The sequence below is a fragment of the Leucopleurus acutus genome (assembly GCF_964270905.1).
Source record: "Leucopleurus acutus genome assembly, chromosome: 8".
NCBI classification, from domain to species: Eukaryota; Metazoa; Chordata; class Mammalia; order Artiodactyla; family Delphinidae; genus Leucopleurus; species Leucopleurus acutus.
The window spans coordinates 27,396,471-27,422,832 of NC_139151.1; the positions used below are offsets into that span (position 1 = coordinate 27,396,471).

The 26,362-nt window shown below is 37.2% G+C and overlaps 1 protein-coding gene across 3 annotated transcripts in view; it reads right to left on the reverse strand.

Moving 5' to 3' along the window:
- The window catches only part of GRIA4 (glutamate ionotropic receptor AMPA type subunit 4), a gene marked incomplete at its 3' end in the record, with an annotated part of 520,821 nt that overhangs the window by 84,364 nt on the left and 410,095 nt on the right, over positions 1-26,362 (reverse strand). For all 3 annotated transcript variants that reach the window (XM_082845543.1, XM_082845544.1, XM_082845545.1), the window contains exon 6: positions 4,263-4,421. In XM_082845543.1, coding sequence (XP_082701669.1) covers positions 4,263-4,421 — 159 coding nt within the window. The remainder of the gene's footprint in view (positions 1-4,262; positions 4,422-26,362) is intronic.

Below are 26,362 nucleotides of genomic sequence, written 5' to 3' on the forward strand. Positions count from 1 at the left end.
TTATTACTTTATTACAAAGACTGTATATCAATTCTTAACACTGTGGTTTTAAAAGGAGAAAACACACTCTGAAAAATAGAAATTCTAATGCACAATTTTCCATCAGTTGGGAGAAGCAAGGCCTCTAGGTGTGGTCTTTTTGTTGTGTCCAAGTGAAACAGCTAAAGTATAAAAAAAAAAAAAGACTAAATGCCGTAATCTCTTGCTGTGTTTGAACCCCTGGAGGGCTGGAATGTCTCACTCTTTCCTCCTCCAAATGCCCATCAGGAGTCCCTGAGATTTAATATATGTTTATTGACTTGGAGTATATAACTGTGTCCAGTTTCTCAGAAGAATGAGTGGGAATGTTTACTGTTACTCAGATATAGAATGCCAGAAATAACATCTATTTATTTAACAAGTGTGTATACACATGGTTAAATAAGCACAAGTATTGTTATGTCCATGCCTGTTGAGTGTGCTCAGGAAGGTTAAGTCATTTCTCTAAGTTTTTATCATAACTTAGGATACAGTGGAGAAATGAAGTATAGATCATCTGCTTTCTGATGATTGTCCCATGCTTCTCTTTGAGAAAAGACAAAACTCTCAGGAAAAGATTATTAAGGTTAGGAGAGGAAATGAGGAAAATCTGAGAAGAAAATGTGATTTGTTTAAGCTGAAAATAAAAAGAACAGGGAATATTTGTAAAGTTTGATTAGAAAATTCCTAAACATATGAAACATATGGAACAATTCTCTTGTGTGGCAGAGCATCAACTGCTAGTCATAAGAAAAAAATACATTATCTCTTTCAGGAATTCCATATGGTCAATTCTATATGATTAACACATTCTAAGCCTATACGAGAGGTACTTTTGTGCTATGGAATGTGGAAAATGATCCTGAATTGCTGCTTATAAATTAATAAAAATCGTTTGAAATTTAAATCATAGAAAGTAAACTTAGGCAATATACCTGCTAAGCATAGCAGTCAGCGATCCTGGGAAGAGAAGGACTAAAACATGGATAAGATAAAGAATATAAATTCTAACAAAGAACCTTTCAATGTCAGAGAATCTAATTAAAGCTTCATCAGAAAGATTTATGTGTGACTTATAAATTATAAGCCTTGCTATATATTCTTCAAGGACATGACAAAATAGGCTTAATGATAAGCATACACCTTCATATTTGGAATGGGATGGTCGAAGGAAATTAAGGTACTTAACCAAGGTACTCAGCCAAAAATGGACATACCTCCTCCACTGCCTGGAGCAACATACCTTTGAGTAGAGAAAGCCATCAAATCACCTTTCTGGATGGCAAGAAAATAAAAACAAGTAATAAAGTAGAACTTATCAAAGATATAAAGGGCAAGAGAAAATATGCAATGCTAGCATTTTAGGATCAAGGAGAAGAAAAGAAAACTATTGTTGCTTTTCTAATAGGAAGAAAGAAGCTGAGAGATATGACTCCAAAAAAGCAAAAGCACTTGCTGTGTTTTAAAAAGTCCATTCATTTTTATGAAACAAGTGAACTAGAAAAGAGAACAGATATTGTATAGAGTGGAGCAGAGAAAAGCAGACATTCAGCCAGAGTGGCAAAAGCTTTTGACGGGTCATAGAACTGATAGATGGAAAGAAGCAGTAGTTTAAACTGGTTTTACCATTTTAAAGGATTTCATTCTTTTCCATGTGTCTTATTGTGCTGAAGTCCAAGAAACCATATTTATGGGCACGCATTTCTAGATGGTATCTAGAAATTCTTATTAAACATACTCTTCATTTTGGAGGAGAGTAAAACTAAGTCTTGACCTAGAGCTATTCACTGCTTTAACCAGTGATTAGAATGGTGGGATGAATTCTGTTTATCAACATTTGTATATAAAAATATAGAGTTTGGCAGAATCACAGCACAGTGGCAAGAATTTAGGTTTTGAGAACTAGGTGAATTCTAATTCTGCTACTCATAGTTTTATGGGAATATGTTGTACATTTTTCAGCTATGAAGCAGAACAAAATCAAACAAAATAATGACTATCTTCTGTGGTACTTGTGAGGATTGAATTTCATAGCATATCTGAGAGCTAGATACTGGCTAGGAATGGTGAAGACTACAAAGATGGCCCAAAAGATGGCTGTCTAGTGCTCCTCAGTACAAGAAAGCTGTGATGTGTCTTATGGAAAAAAATACATGTTAGATAAGCTTTGTTCAGGCTTGAGTTATACTGCTATTGGCCATGAATTCAATGTTAATTTATTGACAATGTTTTAAATAAGATATCTTTAAACAGAAACACAGATAAAACAAAGTGTTATGTGTTGATTGTTTGACAAAAATGTAGTGACCTAACCTTGTAATTTCCCCTAGGAGTAAGTGTTCAGTATTCACTCATTCAGTGTTCATGGCAACTTTATAGAATGGGACTACCATGAACAATAAGAACTGGCTATATCTATTTATTAAATGGCCACTGGGTGCCTACTATTACGCTAAGAAAACTCTGAAAGATGAGAAAATTATATGTATTTATATATAAAACAAAGTGCCCAAAGCTTTGACATAGATAAGTCTGGTTGGAGATGATCAAATAGTAAACATTGTGATAGGCTAAAGGCAAGATAGGGAAGGACAAACGACACCAGTGTGTCCAGACAGGAGGACCACAGTGGACACATATTATTACATATTATCACTGAAATGAAAAAAGTCACAAGGTGCTGCAAAACACTGCCAAGAAGTTTGAAGCCCATTCTACATACTAAAACTGTAAGGGTAAAAAGAACTTGAAGAGATGGTTTACAGAAAAAATGCTGAGATAAAATATGGCTGAGAAAAAAATGTGAGGAAGGAAGAAATACAAATAGAGAAGAGAAGGGCAAAGGAGTCTCTACATACATTGATGACAGAATGAGGGGAATATCTGTAAAGCAAACTGTCCCAATGAGTTTAGAAGGAAGCTTTACACTTTTCTCCTTGTGTGTTAATACTTGATATAATTGAGCTTTTGGGATGATTTTTCTCTGAACCAGCTTGAAGGCAAAAAGACTAAAAGACTTCTCAAGTTTCTTTTAATCCTGAAGGTGGTTTACGTCTTGAAAATTTTTTTGGCTTTTTAATATGCTTTCATATGTATTATCTAAGCATGAGAAGTGGTGTAATATAGTGGACAATGCACTTGTCTAAGACTCAGGGAACCCATGACTTGGTCCTGGGCATTCCACAAACCTGGTCCTTGACTCAGGGACAGCCAATTAACATACCATTTAATATCTTGTATTTATTAATCTGTAAAATCAGAGGGTTGGACTACAGTGTTTGAGCATAGTGGATACTCATTAAATGCTTTCTTTTGAAATTCCATGCTTCTATAGAGTAGTGAAAATGTTATGACTAGCCAAATTCCTATATTACAGAGAAGAAATTGACATGGATAGTAGAGAAAGTTTTATAATTAGGAAATGGAAGAACCGACTTGCTCTACCCCTAGATCATAGTTTTCTAGGCTAGAATTTCCAAATTATATTTGAAAACTTTTTACTAGAATACACAGTGAGAGATTAGTAAAAGTTGTTGAAATGATGATTCCTTTTTATGTAGGAATTCAAAACCATGTAGGAGTTGGAGTTTAAGAAACATTATGCCATTATTTACATGATATCTAAGGAAGTCATCTATCTCTTCAGGAAAGAAAAAAATGTGCTTATGATCAGAAATTTACCAGCTTCCTTTGTAGATACCAATAACATACTTCTGTAATGTCTGTCACATAAAATTAAAAAATCTGACATTTTACTGTTAACTTGAAAGAGAAATTTTGCAGAAGCTTATACATTTTACATTTCTACCAATTTCCCAATTTCCCTACTCATTGTAAATCACTTTGCAAATATATTTTTATCTGGGTGGAATAGCTACCAGTGGTTGTTCACATTTGAAATATTTAGTTAACAAAATTTTTTTAAAAAGCATACAATTTCTTCATGGAAATTCATACACAAAGTAATCATAAAATAATATAAAAACATAATATAATATATATAATATAATATATAATATAATATAGTAAACTACTTGAACTAATATCTAACAACTCCTCTCTTAAATATAGAAATTTAGAAGTTATTAAGGGCTGTGTGACAAATAGTGACAAAATATTTCTGCCCTATGCCACATTGTGTCTGGCAAAATATTACTAGGAAAACTGCATAATGAGCTTTCTACCTTAAATTTTAAAAAATACTAAAAATTCTAAAAATAGATAAGATAAAAACAAACAAATACCTTTGGAGGTGTCTCGGATCCTGGATATTCTCTCTGATCTAGTTTCTTCCAGCGATCCATTAATTTGGTTACCATAGGTGTATTAAAATCTACTAACTGGAATCCTGTAACATTGGCTCCACCATGTATAAACCTCTCAAGAGAAATATCCTTGAATCCCTATAAAAATCAATATGACAGTTTGTTTATTATTTATTTATTTATTATATACATTTATTATTATATACATTATTATTATATATACATTTATTATTATACATTTTGGCTCTTCAATGGTAACATAAATTGGTAATCAATATGATTTCTAATAAAGTGATGGCTAGAAACAGATGGAAGATCCAATTTAGCTGTTAAATTCTGTCATTCAAAGTTTAATACATGACACCACATCAACAAAAGAAAAGACAAAGGTCACATGATCATCTCAATAGATACAGAGAAAGCATTTGACAAAATTCACCATCCACTCATGATAAAAATTCTCACCAAAGTGGGTATAGAGGATATATATATCAACATAATAAAAGCTATTTATGACAAACCCACAGCCAACATAATACTCAATGGTGAAAAGCTGAAAGCCTTCTTGCTAAAATCTGGAGCAAGACAAGGATGCCCACTCTCACCACTTCTATTTAACATAGTATTGGAAGTCCTAGCCACAGCAATCAGAGAAGAAAAAGAAATAAAGTGTATCCAAATTGGTAGGGAAGAGGTAAAATTGTCATTATATGCAGATGACATGATACTATATACAGAAAAATCCTAAAAACACCACATAAAAACTACTAGATATGATAAAGGATTCAGCAAGGTAGAAGGATGCAAGATTAACATACAGAAATCTGTTGCCTTTCTTTACACTAACAATAGATATCTGAAAGCAAAAGTGTAAAAAATAAACTTTCAAAATCACATCAAAAAAATTTAAAATACCTAGGCATAAACTTGACCTCAGAGGTGAAAGACTTATATCCTAAGAACTATAAAACAATGATAAAGGAAATTGAAGATGATTCAAAGAAATGGAAGGATATCCCATGCTCTTGGATTGGAAGAATTAACATTGTTAAAATGACCATACTATCTAAAGTACATACAGATTTAATGTGATGCTTATCAAATTAGCCATGCTATTTTTCATAGAACTAGAATGAATAATCCTAAAATTTATATGGAACCACAAAGGACCCATAATTGAAAAGCAATCTTGAAGAAAAAGAACAATGGTGGAGGCATAACCCTCACAGATTTCAGACAGTACTACAAAGCTACAGTAACCAAAACAGCATGGTCTTGGCACAAAAACAGACATATGGATCAATGGAACATAATAGAGAGCCCAGAAAAAAACCCACACACCTACAGTCAGTTAATCTTTGACAAAGGAGGCAAGAATATACAATGGAGAAAAGACAGTCTCTTCAGCAAGTAGTTTTGAAAAAGCTGGACAGCTGCATATAAATCAATGAAGTTAGTATATCCCCACACACCATACACAAAAATAAATTCAGAATGGCTTAAAGACTTAAATATGAGAAATGATCCCATAAAACTCCTAGAAGAGAACATAAGCAAAACAATCTCTGACATAAATTGAACAATGTTTCATAGGTCTCCCAAGGCAAAGTAAATAAAACCAAAAATAAACAAATTGGACCTAATCAAACTTAAAAGCTTTTGCGCAGTAAAGGAAATCATAAATAAGATGAAAAGACAACCTACAGAATGGGAGAAAATATTTGCAAATGATGCAACCAACAAGGACTTAATTTCCAAAATATACAAACAGCTCATACAGCTTAATAGCAAAAAAACCACAAACAACCCAATCAAAAAATGGGCAGAAGACCTAAACAAACATAATAGACATGTTTCCAAAGAAGATATACAGATGGCCAAAAGGCACATGAAAAAATGCTCAACATTTTTAATTATTAGAGAAATGCAAATCAAAATCACAATGAGGTATCACCTCACACAAATCAGAATGGCCATCTTCAAAAAGTACAAATAATAAATGCTGGAAAGGGTGTGGAGAAAAAGGAACCCTCTTACACTGTTGGTGGGAATGTAAATTGGTGTAGCCACTATGGAGAACAGTATGGAGGTTCCTTAAAAACTAAAAATAGAGTTACCGTATGATCCGGCAATTCTACTCTGGGACATATATCTAGAGAAAACTCTACTTTGAAGACGTTTGCACCCCAGTATTCATAATAGCTCTATTTACAGTAGCCAAGACTGGAAGCAACCTAAGTGTCCATCGACAGATGAATGGATAAAGAAGATGTGGTAAATATACACTATGGAATATTACTTAACCATAAAAAGAATGAATGCATGCAGCAACATGGATAGACCCAGAGATTATCATACTAAGTGAAGTAAGTCAGATGGAGAAGGACAAATATCATATTATATCAGTTATATGTGGAATCTGAAAAAATGCTACAAATGAATTTATCTACAAAACAGACTCAACAGACATAGAAAACAAACTTATGGTTACCAAAGGGGAAGGGGTGTGAGGGATAGATTAAGAGTTTGGGATTAACAGAAACACACTATTACATATAAAATAGATAAACAACAAGAGCCTACCATATAGCACAGGGAACTCTATTCAATATTTTGTAATAATCTATAATGGAAAAAATCTGAAAAAAAAATACACACACATATGTGTGTGTGTATATAACTGAATCACTTTGCTCTATACATGAAACTAACATATTACAAATCAACTATATTTCAATAAAAAATCTAATACCTGAGAAAAGGATATAAGTATTTCTAGTTCAGTTCAACTCAATTTAACAAGTATTTCTGAAATGGCTCTGAGTGCCTTTTATGAAGCATGGAGGAGGATATAGGAGATGAATGAAAGCATCAAAAAGTCTTCTGTTGAGAATATAATTGCCCTCTGATATAGATAAGCAGATATGTGTCTCATGTGAAAATGCATCTTATATCAAGGTATAATGGTACCCTGAGTCTGTAATGGGTAACACTTTTTAGGGAGGTTCAGTTTAATTACAAAGTGGTTTTAAACCAGACAGAGATGGCGACTTGAACTAGAGAGGGTGAAAGCTTTGATTACATCAGTCACTACAACCCTCGTAGTCCTGGGAAATGGCAGTGGACAAGAAGAGAGCAAATAGGCCATTCATGTGTGATAGGGAAAAATATGGGGCCCACCAGGTGGAGTGAGGAAGGTGGCAGGAAAGGGTGTCATCTCACTTGGCCCAGAAGCAGTTATCTGAGTTTAAAAAATTCTGGAAAGTTATTTATTTTCTAACTGTATCTTTCTATCATCTATCTATCTATCTCACTATCATCTATCTTCCATATAGTTTATTTTAGAACAGGCCCTCTCTTTTCCATTAAGAATTTAAGGTACATTACAAAAATACACACCCAATTTTGTAAACAAATAATTACAGGAAGAAGGCAAAAAGTGTATTACAGAAGTGAATTCATAAAACCAAATATATTAGCTCTGAGAAAAGTAAACCACACACACACACACACACACACACACACACACACACACACGAGTTTGAAGGATCTGTGCTTTCTTTCTTTTCTGTTCCCTCTTAGTATTTAGGAAACTTTCTTTTGAAAATGTGAATTTGATTCAGTCATGTTGAGAAAACTAAGGGAAAGTGTTTTGTCTATCTATCTATCTACCTACCTACCTACCTACCTACCTATCTATTTATTTATTTATTTATTGGTCAAAGTAAAATATGCAGCAGTGACCCTACAGTATAGTAAGATTCAGGGAGAAGAGGAAGACCTAGTGTTACCTATCCTCCTGCATATGTCTCAGCCATGATTTTGGAAACTTCTCTGTGTTTTATTTTAATAACAAAGGAGACTGTCTTACTAGCCAATATATGCATGTTACTTTCTGGCTATCTAAAAAGAAACAGACCAGTCTATTGGCAACTAAGGAAGGTTGCTATAGAAAGACCCAGGAGTGTGTATTCATAGTTAATATTGCTGCTGGGCTTATTAGGTACCAGGCACTGTGCTAAGCACATTTCACAGATTATCAATCTAGTTTAGTTCTCATAACAAACTTATGAGATAGATCTTATTATTAGCCTTATCTTACAAATAAGGAAACTGAGAATCAGTGGAGATCTATTCAAGATCTCCCAGCAAATACATATTAGAACCAAAAGACTCTTAAGTTTGTGTTTTTAACCCCATGGTCTTGTGTATTCTTACACAAATATGAGTTTTCAATTTTGGTATTTATCATATCCATAGGAGAGGCAGGGAGAAAGTGTAGAAAACAACCCAGGCTTTGAATCCCACTTCTGTAACTTTCTAACCTTAGGTTTCCCACATGCAAAATAAGAATGATAATGCTAAAGCAGCTAGCATCTGGTTTAAATTCAGTAAATAATAGATATTATTAATTAATTCATTCAACAAATATTTATTGCATGCTTATTATATCCTAGCTAATTTGACAGTTCATCAGTAATATTCTCATTTCACTGGGAAAGAAACTAGACACCAGAAATTAAATCCATGTTTTTGAAATTGGAAAAACACTGTTTGTTAATTTCTAGCTAGTAAAATGTCAGTTGAACATTTGTTTGTTTCTATGAGAAGATAAGGCAGACAGAGGCAGGAAAATAATTTCAATTTTCTAAAAGACACAGTGATTCAACTATTGCATTAGCTGCTAATTGATGACATTTTATTTTATTTTAGCAGTGGCTGAAATAAAAGGCCTGCCAAGTTTTCTTTGATAGAGTTATCCCACAGCTGCAATACACACAGGCAAAAAACTGCAGCCTTCAGAAAAGTCATCTGATGTAAAGTCTAACTGATAAATAACAGTTCACATCTCTCTGATTCCATTCTGCTGCTATGCTGAAGGTAAAGGTGAAAATATTACCACATCTGATTACAAGCTCCTTTTAGTTATGATCTGAAAGAATGGTGGGTGACTCAGTTAATTTTAGCTATGTCTGAGTACAGGCAATATTTTTTCCTTCATATATTTTAAAATAATTTTATACAGCAAATTGATTTTATACAGCAAATTGATTTTATACAGCAAATTGATAGGATCTAGATTGTGAAGCAGTTTTCTTGGAAACAGTTACTTTGGTGACTGTTTAGATTTCAGTTTTTACCCAGAGAATATTGTGGAACTGAAAGTTCTGAGAAACACTGTAATAAAATTGTAACTCTACAGTCCTGGGGCAGTGAGGGGAGGTGGTCAGTGGCTAAGTAACTAAGTAAATAATGTCCCACAGGCAGAGGGGAAACCAGGGTAGAGGCCTTCGGCTTGTTGAAATGGGCTATTCAACAATGCTTGCATTTCACAATGGTCAGTGACATCCTAATAAAATATTAATTTCCAACTTGGTTTTCCTTTTAATTTTCACTTAGAGGTCATACATCCTCTGGGAATAAGGGGGAAAGTGAAATTAATAAATTATAGAACTTCAGATATCTTGATGATTACTGATGTAAATCTATATACATCCATCACATCATAGGTATTTTATAAATACTTATTTTATGTTTTTTCTAATTAAGATAACATTTCTGCTGTTTTGAATTTCAGGTTCACAGGTTGACTAAATCATACTGAGACAGCTCGGGTGCAGTTAAAAAGAAGGAACCTTAAATAGAATGGGAAAGATTCTGTCTTAACACCTTTTAAAAATTAGGTTATGGGGGCTTCCCTGGTGGCGCAGTGGTTGAGAGTCCGCCTGCCGATGCAGGGGACGCGGGTTCGTGCCCCGGTCCGGGAGGATCCCACGTGCCGCAGAGCGGCTGGGCCCGTGGGCCATGGCCGCTGAGGTCCGGAGCCTGTGCTCCGCAACGCGAGAGGCCGCAGCAGTGAGGGGCCCGCGTGCCGCAGAAAGGAAAAAGGGAAAAGGAGAAAAAATTAAAAAAAAGTCTATTAAAAAAAAAAAAATTAGGTTAGGGCTTCCCTGGTGGCGCAGTGGTTGAGAGTCCGCCTGCCGATTCAGGGGACACGGGTTCGTGTCGCAGTCCGGGAAGATCCCACACGCCGCGGAGCGGCTGCGCCCGTGAGCCATGGCTGCTGAGCCTGAGCGTCCGGAGCCTGTTGCTCCGCAACGGGAGAGACCACAACAGTGAGAGGCCCACATACCGCAAAAAAACAAAAAAACAAAAAAACAAAAATTAGGTTAAAAATTGACTTAAAGGATGCGGTTTTGATGATCATGTAGACAGATGGTGGAGTCAGACATGCTCAATGCAGAAAAGTTGAAAAATATAGGAAGCACCAAGCAAAAAGTAAAATAATGTCTCCAAATTAATGGAATCTTTAACTGGGGTCATTGCACTTGAGTAAAAACTTGCTAGACTCCAAATTTCAAAAATTGAGTTTTAGTCTCCATTCTTACTAACCAGACACCTAAATGTGGACATCACTTTCCTCTCTGTATATTAATTTCCTTACATTCTAAATGAAGCATGAATGGTGTGTGCATGTGTGTGTCTGTGTGTGGTGGTGTGGAATGGGGAATAGATTCTGTTAATTTTTAATGATATAATCTGAACATTCTATAATTTTATACTACTTTATGACAGAGCCAGGTGTTTTCCTACATGTGATAGTAAATTTTAAATGATAGATTTTAAGAATGTGCCTTGAAGGAAATTGCCTTGGAACAAACATCAACAGTTCCTTATTGCTACTGTTGGCCATATTTAAATCATCTGACTGCTGGAGGAGAGATGAAGAATGCTCTGAATATAAATACAGAGAATGTTTGTAAGGTCAAATTTCCCCTTAAGAGTGGTATAGGAAATGCTTAAATTAATGGTCACTTTGTGGCTATATAACTTATTTACTAATCTTGAGTTTATTTATTTATTTGAATTTATTTATTCTTTGCAACTAGACAGCACAGAGCTTCAATCTTGATTTTGAGACTTAGATGTGTGTGATCTTGGGTAAATTATACTGAACCCCATTTTCTGATCTATGTTTATCTATTTTGAGGATTAATTTGAAAAATTATAGTAACAAAATAAATGCAGTGACATAAGCTGGGTGCTGGAGGATAAAAAGCCATTCAACACATAAAGAGTAAGGATAATGGCCCTTTTTACAAGGTCAAAAAAGACATTGCTCCTGCCCTTAATGATCTTGTGAGGTGCTAATGTTTCATTTGCCGCTAGGCTACAGGAAGTTGGACAATACCTGGCACAGAGGAAGTATAAAAAATGATTTCATAAAGGAAAACAATGAATGTATTCTGTACTATTAGTGTACAGGGTGATTTGTGAACCCAGAAGAGTGGCTATCTGATTAGGTATATAAGGACAGCTTTCTAAAAGAAGTAACTGTTAATTAAGACTGGGTGGGGTAAGTGCTTCCTGGTGTAGAAAACAGCATAAGCTAAAGCTGCAAACATAAAAGCAACATTAGGTCTGGGAATTAATTTGGTTTTAGGAAGGGACACATATAGGGTGGAGTGGGAGAGAGGCTCTTGGGTTAAGCAGGGATAAATCTTAAAGAGCTTTGTACATTAAGGTAAGTAGTGTAATACTTTATCCTAAAGGATTTTAGTAGTGTGGTACTTAGATTTAGAATGCTTACTCTGATAGGAGATGGTAACAATGGGTGCAATTGCAGTATGTCATTTTGAGAGAAATGCAAGAAGTCAGTGGCAGGATGAGATGGAAGCAGGTAGAGTTGGAAAGACCAAGGGGTCTTTCCCTTTTATGAAGAGCATGAATTCTTTTACTGAATTTACAGCCTGGAGCCAATGAAAATAATTTAAGCAGGGGAATGAAATAATCATACATGTCTTTGAAAAATAACAGGGAGCAAAGTGAACAAATGACTGGAAAAGAGAAAGTGCAAGGGCAAAGTAGGCAAGTAATTTTCTTATTTAAATCTGAAAAACAGACTACATTGAACCACCAGATAGACAGTTTTCCTGTATCTAATTTTCTTTGAAATTTCTAGAACAGAGCTTAATTGATTGAGATACAATATGCTTTCACCAGTACCTCTAGATGTGTAAATAAAACATACATATACCCACATATTTTGGGCACCCTAGCCCTGCGGTCCAACACTGGGAAGATGAATCCCCTTAGCTGATTTGGAAACCAGTGGCACTAACAGTAGGGCTGTAAGAAACATAGACTGCTCATGAAGAACACAAACACACTTGCTTACCTGTGGGAACAAGGAAGAAGAAGCAAATTGAAACAGCCTGGAACTCTGGCCAGTTACCCATGACTGTCCCAGCATGTGCCCTGGTCTACAGTGAACACCTCCTCCAGCCTCTCTTGCTCCAGCTGCTCACAACTAGGGCAAAGACTACCATAGCTGAGGAGAGTGCACAATTGGTGGGGATGGAGTTGGCATGGCATCTGAAAGGCGTAAATGTGGCCATTACTGGTGTTTGTGAAGGTGGCAGATCAGGAGCAATATGGAACTCTGACTGGTGTGCCAAGGCTGTCCCAACACATGTGCCAGCCCCCACCTGGTACCTATTCTGGTCCCTCTTCTCCAGCACTGCTCCCCTCTGGGGCAAAAGTGCCATTATTTGGAGTGAGGAGGGCACACACTTAGAGGAAATGGAACCAGCTCTGACCCGAACCTTGGGGCATCTGCTCCAGCAACTTGGGACCCAACACCACCCATGATAGGGCAGTGATAGCCACTAAGCATCGGAGAAGCCCCAGATCACACTTGGCTCTGGATGAAGTCTCTCCATCATCAGCACCATCTCCTGTCAAAGTGATAGCTGCCAGTACATTCTGGCATGGGGAAAACATGAAACATGATCACTTCAGATCCAGACCTCCCACGAAAGCCACCGGGCACATATAGACTGCATTGAGATGTTCCCACACAAGGACACCCCTTGAAAATCAGGATGGGTTGCTGTGTCACCCAATTTTATAGAGAAAGAGAAAATTAAGCAAGATGAGAAGGAAGAGGAATTTGTTCCAAATGGAACAATAAGAAAAAACCCTGAAAAAGCAACTAATAGAACAGAGATAATTTACCAGATGAAGAGTTCAAAGCATTAGTGATAAAAATGGTAATGGAACATGGGAAAAGAATAGATGAACACAATGAGAATTTAAACAAAGAACTAAAAAATATAAAAAAGAACCATTCAGAGCTGAAGAATACAATAACTGAAATGAAAAATAGAAGGAACCAGAAGGAGAAGAGAAAGAGAAAATGATTGCAAATATATTTTATAATATTGTGGCTGAAAACTTCCTGAATCTGAAGAAGGAAACAGATATCCAGGTACAGGAAGCACAGAGCGTCATAAACAAGATGAACCATACAAGGACATATTATAATTAAAATGGCAAAATCTAAAGAGAGAACTTTAAAGGCATCAAGAGAAAAACAAAGAGTCACATAAAAGGGAACCTCCAAAAGGCTATCAGCTGATTTTTCTGCAGAAACTTTGCAGTCAGGAAGGCAGAATCATGGTATATTTAAAGTGCTAAATAGGGAAAAACCTACAGCCTACGATACTCGAACTGGCAAGATTATCATTCAGAATTAAAAGAGAGCTAAAGAAGTTATCAGACAAGCAAGAACTAAAAGAGTTCATCAATACCAAATCAACCTTACAGGAAGTGTTAAAGGGGCATATCTAAGTGGAAAAGAAAAGGCTACAACAAGAAGAACTTATAGGAAAAAAAATCCCACTAGTAAAGAAAAATATATAGTAAATGCTGTGGATTAACCACTTAAATAAGCTAGTATAATGGTTAAAAGACAAAAAAAAAAAAGGAAAATCAACTATAACTACAACAAATAGTGAAGAAATAAATATGAAGATGTAAAATATGACATCTAAAACACAAAATGTGGGGGAGGGGAGTAAAAAAGTAGATGGTTTATAACATGTTTGAACATAAGTGACTATCAGTTCAAAACAAATAGATATAGTTAGAGGTCAGCATTTATGAACTTGATGGTAACCAAAAATCAAAAATCTACAACAGATACACAAAAGCTAGAGAGAACCAAACACTAGCATACCACAAAAGAAAATCATCAAACCACAAGGGAAGAAACTAAAAGAAAAGAACAGAGAACAGAAACTAAAAGAAAAGAACAGAGAACTACAAAACAAGCAGAAAACAAGTAATAAAATGCCAATAAGTACATACCTATCAATACTCACTTTGAATGTCAATGGACAAAATACTACAATCAAAAGACTTAGGATGGCTGATAAAAGAACAAGACCCATCTATATGCTGCCTATAAGAGACACACTTCAGATCTAAAGACACACAGACTGAAAGTGAGGGGATGGAAAATATATTCATGAAATGACAAATAAAGCTGGAGTAGCAATATTCATGTCAGACAAATCAGAGTTTCCAAAAAAGTCTATACCAAAAGACAACGGAGGATATGATATAATGATACAGGGATTGATACAAGAAGAGGATATAGCAATCATTAACATATACACACCTAAAATAGGAGCACCTAAATATATAAAGCAACTACTAATAGGCATAAAGGAAGAAATCAACAATAGTACAAAAACAGTAGGGAAATTTAACACCCAACTTACATCAATAGACAGGTCATCCAGACAGAAAATCACTAGTGCAACAGAGATTGTAAAATAAATGATAGACAAGTTGGACTTAATAGATATCAACAGGACATTCCATACCAAAGCAGAAGAATACACATTCTTCTCAAGTGTACACAGAATGTTCTACAGAATAGATGACATGCTAGGCCACAAAACAAGCCCAACAAATTTAAAAGAATATAAATTATATCAAGCATTTTTTCTGACCATAGCAGTATGAAACTAGTTATCAATTACAGGAAGAAAAATGGAAAAGACACAAACAAATGTTGAATAAATAATATGTTACTAAAAACAAATGTGTCAATGAAGAATTCAAAGAGGAAACCAGAAAATACCTTGAGACAAATGAAAATAAAAATACAAATTTCCAAAAACAATGGGATGCAGTGAAAGCAGTTCTAAGAGGGAAGTTTCTTTTAATTGTTAATGTTTTTTAATTTTTATTTTTCAAAAATTTTTATTTTTTTAAATTTTAATTTAAAATTATTTTTATTTTTTAAAAATTTTACTGGGGTATAGTTGATTTACAATCTTGTGTTAGTTTCAGGTGTACAGTAAAGTAAATCTGTTATAACATACACATATCCATTCTGTTGTAGAATCTTTTCCCATATAGGCTATTACACAGTATTGGGTAGAGTTCCCTGTGCTGTACAGTAGGTCCTTATTAGTCATCTATTTTATATATAGTAGTGTGTATATGTCAATCCCAATCTTCCAATTTATCCTGCCCCCCTTTACCCCCTGGTAAAAATCAGTTTATTTTCTATATCTGTAACTCTATTTCTGTTTTGTAGGTAAGTTCATTTAGAGCCTTTTTTTAAGATTCCACATATAAACGATATCATATGATATTTGTCTTTCTCTGCCTGACTTACTTCACTCAAAATGATAATCTCTAGGTCCATCCACATGCTGCAAATGGCATTATTTTGTTCTTTTTATATAGCTGAGTAATATTCCACTGTATATATGTACCACATCATCTTAATCCATTCCTCTGTTGGTGGACATTTAGGTTGCTTCTATGTCTTGGCTATTGTAAATAGCACTGCAATGAACACTGGGGTGCATTTAACTTTTTGAATTATGGTTTTCTTCAGATATAGGCCAAGGAGTGAGATTGCTGGATCATATGGTAGCTCTATTTTTAGTTTTTTAAGGAACCTCCATACTGTTTCCATAGTGGCTGTACCAGTTTACATTTCCACCAATGGCGTAGGAGGGTTCCCTTTTCTCCACACCCTCTCCAAATTTATTGTTTGTAGACTTTTTGACGATGGCCATTCTGACTGATGTGAGGTGATACCTCACTGTGATTTTGATTTGTCCTTCTCTAATAATTAACGATATTGAGCATATTTTCATGTGCTTTTTAACCATCTGTATGTCTTCTTTGGGGGAAAATGTCTATTTAGAAATAGACATTTCTAAATGTTTATTTAGATCTTCCAATCATTTTTTGATTGGGTTGTTGGTCTTTTTGATATTGAGCTATATGAGCTGTTTGTATATTTTGGAGATTAATCCCTTGTTGGGTGCTTCGTTTACAAATATTTTCTCCAATTCTGAGGGTTGTCTTTTCATTTTGTTTATGGTTTCTTTGCTGTGCAAAACGTTTAAGTTTTATTAGGTCCCATTTGTTTATTTTGTTTTTGTTTTCATTACTATAGGAGGTGGATCAAAAAAAAAAACTTCCTGCGATTTATGTCAAAGAGTGTTCTGCCTATGTTTTCCTCTAAGAGTTCTATAGTATCTTACATAACATATATGCCTTTAATCCATTTTGAGTTGTTTTTCTTTGTATGGTGTTAGGGTGTGTTCTAATTTCATTCTTTTATGGCTGTCCAGTTTTCCCAGCACCACTTATTGAAGAGGCTGTCTTTTCTTCACTGTATATTCTTGCCTCTTTTGTCATAGATTAGGTGACCATAAGTGTGTGCTTTTATCTCTGGGCTTTCTATCCTGTTCCATTGATCTATATTTCTTTTTTTGTGCCAGTACCATACTGTCTTGATCACTTTGGTTTGTAGTACAGTCTGAAGTCAGGGAGCCAGATTCCTTCAGCTCTGTTTTTCTTTCTCAAGATTGCTTTGGCTATTCCAGGTCTTTCGTGTTTCCATACAGATTGTAAATTTTTTTGTTCTAGTTCTCTGAAAAATGCCATTGGTAATTTGATAGAGATTGCATTGAATCTGTAGATTGCTTTGGGTAGTATAGTCATTTTGAAAATATTGATTCTTCCATTCAAGAACAGGGTATATCTCTCAATCTGTTTGTGCCATCTCTTATTTCTTTCATCAGTATCTTATAGTTTTCTGAGTACAGGTCTTTTGCCTCCTTAGGTAGGTTTATTCCTAGGTATTTTCTTTTTTATGTGATGGTAAATGGGGTTGTTTCCTTACTTTCTATTTCTGAACTTTTGTTGCTAGTGTATAGGGATACAAGAGATATCTGTGCATTAATTTTGTATCCTGCAACTTTACCAAATTCATTGATGAGCCCTAGCAGATTCCTGGTTGCATCTTTAAGTTTTTCTATTAATAGTATCATATTTTCTGCAAACAATAACAGATTTACTATTTCTTTTCCAATTTGAATGCCTTTTATTTCTTTTTCTTCTCTGATTGCTATGACTAGGACTTCCAAAAATATACTGAATAAAAGTGATGAGAGTGGAAATCCTTGTCTTGTTCCTGATCTTAGAGGAAATGCTTTCAGTGTTTCACCATTGAGAATGATGTTTGCTGTGGGTTTGTCATATATGGTCATCTCTGCCCACTTTTTGGAGAATGTTTATCATAAATGGGTTTTGAATTTTGTTGAAAGCTTTTTCTGTATCTGTTGAGATGATCATATGGTTTTTATTCTTCAATTTGTTGATGTGGTGTTTCACATGGATTGATATGTGAATATTGAAAAATCCTTGTATCCCTGATTTAAATCCCACTTGATCATGGTGTATGATCTTTTTGATGTGTTGATGGATTCTGTTTGCTAGCATTTTGTTGAGGATTTTTGTATCTATGTTCATCAGTGATATTGGCCTGTAGTATTCTTTCTTTGTGACCTCTTTGTCTCATTTTGGTATCAGGGTGATGGTATCAGAATGAGTTTGGGAGTGTTCCTCCCTCTACAATATTTTGGAAGAGTTTGAAGATAGGTGATATCTCCTCTCTAAATATTTGATAGTATTCATCCTGGGCTTTTGCTTGTTGGAAGATTTTTTTTTTTTTTTTTTTTTTTTTTTTTTTTTGCGGTACATGGGCGTCTCACTGTTGTGCCCTCTCCCATTGAGGAGCACAGGCTCTGGACACGCAGGCTCAGTGGCCATGGCTCACGGGCCCAGCCACTCCATGGCATGTGGGATCTTCCTGGACTGGGGCACGAACCCATGTCCCCTGCATTGGCAGGCGGACTCTCAACCAATGCGCCACCAGGGAAGACTTGTTGGAAGATTTTTAATCACAGTCTCAATTTCAGTGCTTGTGATTGACCTGGTTATATTTTCTATTTCTTCCTGGTTCAGTCTTGGAAGGTAGTGCTTTTCTAAGAATTTGTCCATTTCTTCCAGGTTGTCCATTTTATTGGCATTTAGTTGCTTGTAGTAATCTCTCACTATCCTTTGTATTTCTGCTGTGTCAGTTGTTACTCCTTTTTTTTCATTTCTGATTCTATTGATTTGAGTCTTCTCCTTTTTCCTTGATTAGTCTGGCTAATGGTTTATCAATTTTGTTTATCTTCTCAAACAACCACCTTTTAGTTTTATTGATCTTTGCTATTGTTTCCTTCATTTCTTTTTCATTTATTTCTGATCTGATCTTTATGATTTCTTTCCTTCTGTGAATTTTGGGCTGCTTTGTTTTTTGTTGTTCTTCTTTCTCCAATTGATTTATGTGTAAGGTTAGGTTGTTTATTTGAGATGTTTCTTGTTTCCTGAGGTAGGATTGTATTGTTATAAACTTCCTTCTTAGAACTGCTTTTGCTGCATCCTATAGGTTTTGTGTCATCATGTTTTCATTTTCATTTGTTTCTAGGTATTTTTGATTTCCTCTTTGATTTCTTCAGTGATCTCTTGGTTACTTAGTAGTGTATTGTTTAGTCTCCTTGTGTTTGTATTTTTTACAGATTTTTTCCTGTAATTGATATCTAGTCTCATAACATTGTATCAGGAAAGATACTTTGTATGATTTCAATTTTCTTAAATTTACCAAGGCTTGATTTGTGATCCAGGATATGATCTATCCTGGAGAATGTTCCATCAGCACTTGAGAAAAATGTGTATTCTGTTTTATGTGGATGAAATGTCTTATAAATATCAATTAAGTCCATCTTGTTTAATGTGTCATGTAAAGCCTGTGTTTCCTTATTTATTTTCAGTTTGGATGATTGGTCCAGTGGTGGAAGTGGGGTGTTAACGTCCTCTACTCTGATTGTGTTACTGTCGATTTCCCCTTTTATGGCTCTTAGCATTTGCCTTATGTATTGAGGTGCTCCTATATTGGGTACATAAATATTTACAATTGTTTTATCTTCTTCTTGGATTGATTCCTTGATCATTATGTAATGTCCTTAATTGTCTCTTGTAATAATCTTTATTTTATTTTATTTTTTTATTTTTATTTTTTGTGGTATGCAGGCCACTCACTGTTGTGGCCTCTCCCATTGCGGAGCACAGGCTCCGGACGCGCAGGCTCAGCTGCCATGGCTCACAGGTCTAGCAGCTCCGTGGCATGTGGGATCTTCCTGGACCAGGGCACGAACCTGTGTCCCCTGCATTGGCAGGCGGACTCTCAACCACTGCGCCACCAGGGAAGCCCAATAGTCTTTATTTTAAAGTCTATTTTGTCTGATATGAGAATTGCTCCTCCAGCTTTCTTTTAATTTCCATTTGCATGGAATATCTTTTTCCATCCCCTCACTTTCAGGCTGTATGGGTCCCTAGGTATGAAGTGGGTCTGTTGTAGACAGCATATATATGGGTCTTGTTTTTGTATCCATTCAGCCAGTCTATGTCTTTTCATTGGACCATTTAATCCATTTACATTTAAGGTAGTTATTGATATGTATGTTCCTATTCCCATTTTCTTAATTGTTTTGGGTCTGTCATTGTAGGTCTTTTCCTTCTTTTGTGTTTCCTGCCTAGTGAAGTTCCTTTAGCATTTGTTGTAAAGCTGGTTTGGTGGTGCTGAATTTTCATCGCTTTTGCTTGTATGTAAAGTTTTAAACTTCTCCATCGAATCTGAATGAGATCCTTGCTGGGTAGAGTGATCTTGGTTGTAGGTTTTTCCCTTTCATCACTTTAAGCATGTCCTGCCACTTCCTTCTGGCTTGCAGAGTTTGCGCTGAAAGATCAGCTATTAACTTTATGGGGATTCCCTTGTATGTTATTTGTTTTATTTCCTTGCTGCTTTTCCTTTTTTTTTTTTTTTTTTTTTTGCATTACGTGGGCCTCTCACTGTTGTGGCTTCTCCCATCGCAGGGCACAGGCTCCGGACATGCAGGCTCAGCGACCATGGCTCACGGGCCCAGCCGCTCCGTGGCATGTGGGATCCTCCCAGAAGGGGGAACAAACATGCATCCCCTGCATTGGCAGGTGGACTCTCAACTACTGCGCCACCAGGGAAGCCCCCTTGCTGCTTTTAACATTTTTTCTCTGTATTTAATTTTTGATAGTTTGATTAATATGGGTCTTGATGTGTTTCTCCTTGGATTTATCCTGTATGGGACTCTCTGTGCTTTTTGGACTTGATTAACTGTTTCCTTTCCCATATTAGGGAAGTTTTCATGTATAATCTCTTCAAATATTCTCTCAGTCCCTTTCTTTTTCTCTTCTTTGAGACCCCTATAATTTTAATGTTGGTGCTTTCAATGTTGTCCCAGAGGTCTCTGAAACTGTCCTCAATTCTTTTTCCTTTATTCTTCTCTGTGGTAGTTATTTCCACTATTTTATCTTCCCAGTCACTTATCTGTTCTTCTGTCTCAGTTATTCTGCTATTGATTTCTTCTAGAGAATTTTTAATTTCATTTATTGTGTCGTTCATCATTGTTTGTTTGCTCTTTAATTCTTCTTGGTCCTTGTTAAACATTTCTTGTATGTTCTCCATTCTATTTCCAAGATTTTGTATCATCTTTACTATCATTACTCTGAATTCTTTTTCAGGTAGACTGCCTATTTCCTCTTCATTTGTATGGTCTGGTGGGATTTTCCTTACTCCTTCATCTGTTGTGTGTTTCTCTGTCTTCTCATTTTGGTAAACTTACTGTCTTTGGGGTCTCCTTTCCACAGACTGCAGGTTTGTAATTCCCATTGGTTTTTGTGTCTGCCTCCAGTGGCTAAGGTTGTTTCAGTGGTTTCCTGCTAGAGGGGACTGGTGCCTGTGTTCTGGTGGATGAGATTGGATCTTGTCTTTCTGGTGGGCAGGACCACGTCTGGTGGTGTGTTTTGGCGTGTGTGTGACATTATTATGATTTTAGGCAGCCTTTTTGCTAATGGGTGGGGTTGTGTTCCTCTCTTGCTAGTTGTGTGGCATGGGGTCTCCAGCACTGTAGCTTGCTGTTCCTTGAGTGGAGCTGGCTCTAGCCTTGAGATGGAGATCTCTGGGAGAGCTTTCTCCATTTTCTATTACTTGGAGCTGGGAGGTCTCTGGTGGATGAATGTCCTGAATGCAGCTCTCCCACATCAGTGGCACAGACCTGACACCCAGCTGGAGCACCAAGACCCTGTCAACCATGCAGCTCAGAAGAAAAGGGAGGAAAAAAGAAAGAAGGAAAAAAACAAACAAAATAAATTTATTAAAATAATTTTTTAATTTAAAAAAGCATAAAAAAGAAGAAAGAAGAGAGCAAATAAACAAATAAACAGATCCACCAATGATAACAAACTCTAAAAATTATACTAAAAAACAAAAAAGGAAACCGACAGACAGAACCTTAGGACAAATGGTAAAAGCAAAGCTATACAGACAAAATCACACAGAGAAGCATACAAATTCACATTCACAAAAAGAGGAAAAGGAAAAAAAAAATCTATATATAAAAAAAAAGGAAGAGAGCAACCAAATCAATAAACAAATCTACCAATGATAATAAACTCTAAATACTAAACTACGATAAACATAAAACCAGAAACAAATTAGATGCAGAATGCAAACCCCAAATCTACAGCTGCTCCCAAAGTCCACCACCTCAATTTTGGGATGATTCATTGTCTATTCAGGTATCCAGTGATGCAGTGTACATCAAGTTGATTGTGGAGATTTAATCTGCTGTCCCTTAGGCTGCTGGGAGAAATTTCCCTTTCTCGTCTTTGTTTGCACAGCTCCTGGGGTTCAGCTTTGGATTTGGCCCCACCTCTCCATGGAGGTCACCTAAGGGTGACTCTTCTTCACTTAGACAGGATGGGATTAAGGTAGCAGCTGATTAGGGGGCTCTGGCTTAATCAGGCCAGGGGGAGGGAGGGGTATGGAATGCGAGGTGAACTTGAGGTGGCAGAGGCCGGTGTGATGTTGCAACAGCCTGAGGTGTGCTATGTGTTCTCCTGAGGAAGTTGTCCCTGGATCATGGGACCCTGGCAGTGGCGGGCCGCAGAGGCTCCCAGGAGGGGAGCTGTGGATAATGACCTGTGCTTGCACACAGGCTTCCTGGTGGCTGCGGCAACAGAGTTAACATTTCATGCCTGTGTCTGGTGTCTGCGCTGATAGCCATGGCTCGTGCACATCTCTGGAGCTCGTTTAGGTGGTCATCTGAATCCCCTCTCCTAGTGCACCCCAAAACAATGGTTTCTTGCCTCTTAGGCAATTCCAGACATTTTCACAGGCTCCCTTCCAGCTAGCTGTGGTGCACTAGCTCCTTTCAGGCTGTGTTCATGCAGCCAACCCCAGTACTCTCCCTGGGATCTGACCTCCAACACCCAAGCCTCAGCTCCCAGCCCCCACCCGCCCTGGTGGGTGAGCAGACAAGCCTCTCAGGCTGGTGAGTGCTGGTCAGCACTGATCCTCTGTGTGGGAATCTCTCCACTTTGCCCTGTGCACCCCTGTTGCTGCATTCTCCTCCATGGCTCTGAAGCTTTGCCCCTGCCCACCCCCTGTCTCTGCCAGTGAAGGGGCTTCCTAGTGTGTGGAAACTTTTCCTCCTTCACAGCTTTCTCCCAGAAGTGCAGTTCCCATCCTTATTCTTTTGGCTCTGTTTCTTTCTTTCTCCTTTTGCCCTACCCAGGTACATGGCACGTTTCTTGCCTTTTGGGAAGTCAGAGGTCTTCTGCCAGCATTCAGTAGGTGTTCTATAGGAGTTGTTCCAGATGTAGATCTATTTCTTATATATTTATGCAGAGGAAGATGATCTCCACATCTTACTCCTCTGCCATCTTGAATGTCTCCCCGTTTATTAATTTTCTGTCTGAATGATCTATCCATGGGTGTAAGTGGGGTGTTGAAGTCCCTTACGATTATTGTGTTACTGTTGATTTTCCCTTTTATGACTGTTAGCATTTGCCTTTATATTGAGGTGGTCCTATGTTGGGTACATATATATTTACAATTGTTATGTCTTCTTCTTGGATTGCTCCCCTGACGTGATGTCTTTCCTTGTCTCTTGTAACAGTCTTTATTTTAAAGTCTATTTTGTCTGATATGACTATTGCTACTCCAGTTTTCTTTTGATTTGCATGAAATGTCTTTTTCCATCTTCTCACTTTCAGTCTGTATTTGTCCCTAGGTCTGAAGTGGGTCTCTTGTAGACAGCATATATACGGGTTTGTTTTTGTATCCATTCAGCCAGTGTGCATCTTTTGGTTGGAGCATTTAATCCATTTACATTTAAGGTAATTATCATTATGTATGTTCTTATTGTCATTTTCTTAATTGTTTTGGGTTTGTTTTTGCTGGTCATTTCCTTCTCTTGTGTTTTCTGCCTAGAGAAATTCCTTTAGCATTTGTTGTAAAGCTGGTTTTGCAGTGCTGAATTCATTAGTTTCGTTTGTCTGTAAAGTTTTTTATTTCTCCATCGAATCTGAATGAGAGCCTTACTAGTTAGAGTATTCTTGGTTGCAGGTTTTTCTCTTTTATCACTTTAAATATATCATGCCACTCCTTCTGGCCTGCAGAATTTCTGCTGGATAATCAGCTGTTAACCTTATGGGGATTCCCTTGTATGTTATTTGTTGCTTTTCCATTGCTGCTTTTGATTTTTTCCTTTGTATTTAATTTTTGTTAGTTTGATTAATATGTATCTCAGTGTGTTTCTCCTTTGGCTAATCATAGATGAGATTCTCTGCACTTCCTCGACTTGGGTGACTATTTCCTTTCCCATGTTAGGGAAGTTTTTGAATATAATCTCTTCAAATGTTTTTTTCAGACACTTTCTCTTCTTCTTCTGGGATGTTTATAATTTGAATGTTTGTGCATTTGATGTTGTGCCAGAGGTCTCTAATACTGTCCTCATTTCTTTTCATTCTTTTTCTTTACTGTCTTCTGTGTCAGTGATTTCCACTATTCTGTCTTCCAGCTTCCTTATTCTTTCTGCTGCCTCAGTTATTCTGCCATTGCTTCCTTCTAATGTATTTTTCATTTCAGTTATTGTATTGTTCATCACTGTTTGTTTGTTCTTTAGTTCTTCTATGTCCTTCTTAAACATTTTTGTATCTTCTGGATCCATGCTTCCATTCTTTTTCTGAGATCTTGGGTCATCTTTCCTATTATTACTCTGAATTCTTTTTCATGTTTATTGCCTGTCTCCTCTTCATTTAGTTGCTCTTGTAAGTTTTTGGATTGCTCCTTCATCTGCAACATATTTCTTTGTTGTCTCTTTTTGTTTAACTTACTGTGTTTGTGGTTTCCTTTGCAGGGTTGTAGTTCCTCTTGTTTCTGGTTTCTGTCCCCTGGTGGGTGAGTTTGGTCCAGAGCCTTGTGTAGGCTTCCTTTTGGGAGGGACTGGTGCCTGCGCTCTGGTGGGTGGAGATGGGTCTTTTCCCTCTGGTTGGCAGGGCTGTGTCAAGGGGTGTGTTTTGGCGTGTCTGTGAGGTTAGTATAACTTTAGGCAGTCTGTCTGCTGATTGGTGGGCTTCTGTCCTATCTTGCTGGTTGTTTGGTCTGAGGGATCCAGCACTGTAACTTGCAGGCTATTGCATGGAGGTGGGTCTTGGTGCCAAGGTGAGGATTGCTGGGAGAGCTCACACATATTAATATTCTCTGGGGCCAGGAATTCTCTGGGCATCCAGCAGCCAGGACTTGGCACCCCCACCCCAGGGCTCAGGTTCGACCCCTGGTTGGGGAACCAAGACCCCACAAGCCATCCAACATGGCAAAAAAAAGAAAAGAAAGCAAGCAAACAGAAAATAAGACAAACAATAAAAACAAAACCAAACAAACAAACAAAAAAGAAACAAAAAAGTAAAGAAAACAAAAACCAGACACACAAAAAGACAACAAAGGAAAATAGAAAAAAATAGAAACAATAAAGAAACAAAAAACCAAAGCAACATCAAAGAAAAATCAAAACAAAAAATAAAATAAAAAAATAAAAAATTTACTAAAAATTCTTTAAAAATAAAAAATAATAAAAAGAAATAAAACAACAAAACAAAACAAATTCCCTAGTGTCTCCACTATCAGTGTCATTTGCCCCACTGTGAACCACAGCCAACCTCTACCACCCCATGAGGCCCTTTTGGTAAATCTCTGGATCTGCTGTGGGTACTGTGGGGGCAGCTCAGACTCTGACTTGCTCCAGCTCCCACGTGTACATGCCCCCAAAGTCCACAGCTGCTAAAACAAGACTGGTCTCAGTTGTGGGAGCACTTGCTTTCCATTCAGATATTCCACAGATGCAGGGTTTACCAAGCTGATCACAGGTATTTAATCTGCAGCTTGTGCAGCTGCATGGAGAGATTTCAGTTCCTCTTCCTTAGTCACATAGGCCCTGGGGCTCAGCTTTGGTTTTGGCCCCTCCTTTGCATGTGGACCACCCTCAGGTGTCTGCTCCCCACCCAGGCAACAGGGGGCGAAGGAAACAGCTGACTGAGGTACTCTTGGTTGCTTAGGAGGAAGGGGCAAGAGGCAGTGACTGATGGGGGTAAGCATGCTTGCTTAGGGGGGTGAGGGATAAGGTGGCAATGACTAGGGATTGTGTGCTCACTCTGCTGGGATCCCCCTCTAGTGCCTGTGGACACAGGGGTTGGCAGGAGGTGGTGACAGAGTGGGGCACACATGCTAACTCAGGCATGAGGGAGACAAGGTAGCAATGACTGAGGCATTAATGCTTACTCTGGTGGAAGACCCTCTCAGTGCCTATGGAGGGAGGAGCTGGCATGTGAGCAGAGAGGCCGTGATGGCAGCCCCACCCCTTGCACACCACTCAACAATGGTGCCTTGCTTCAGTGGCAGTCCATGCTTCCTCCAGGAGCATTTCCAGTTGTGGAGCTCCTCACTCCTGTCCCCTCAGTCTGTCTCCACGCAGCAGAGCTCCTCACTCTTGTCCCTTTGG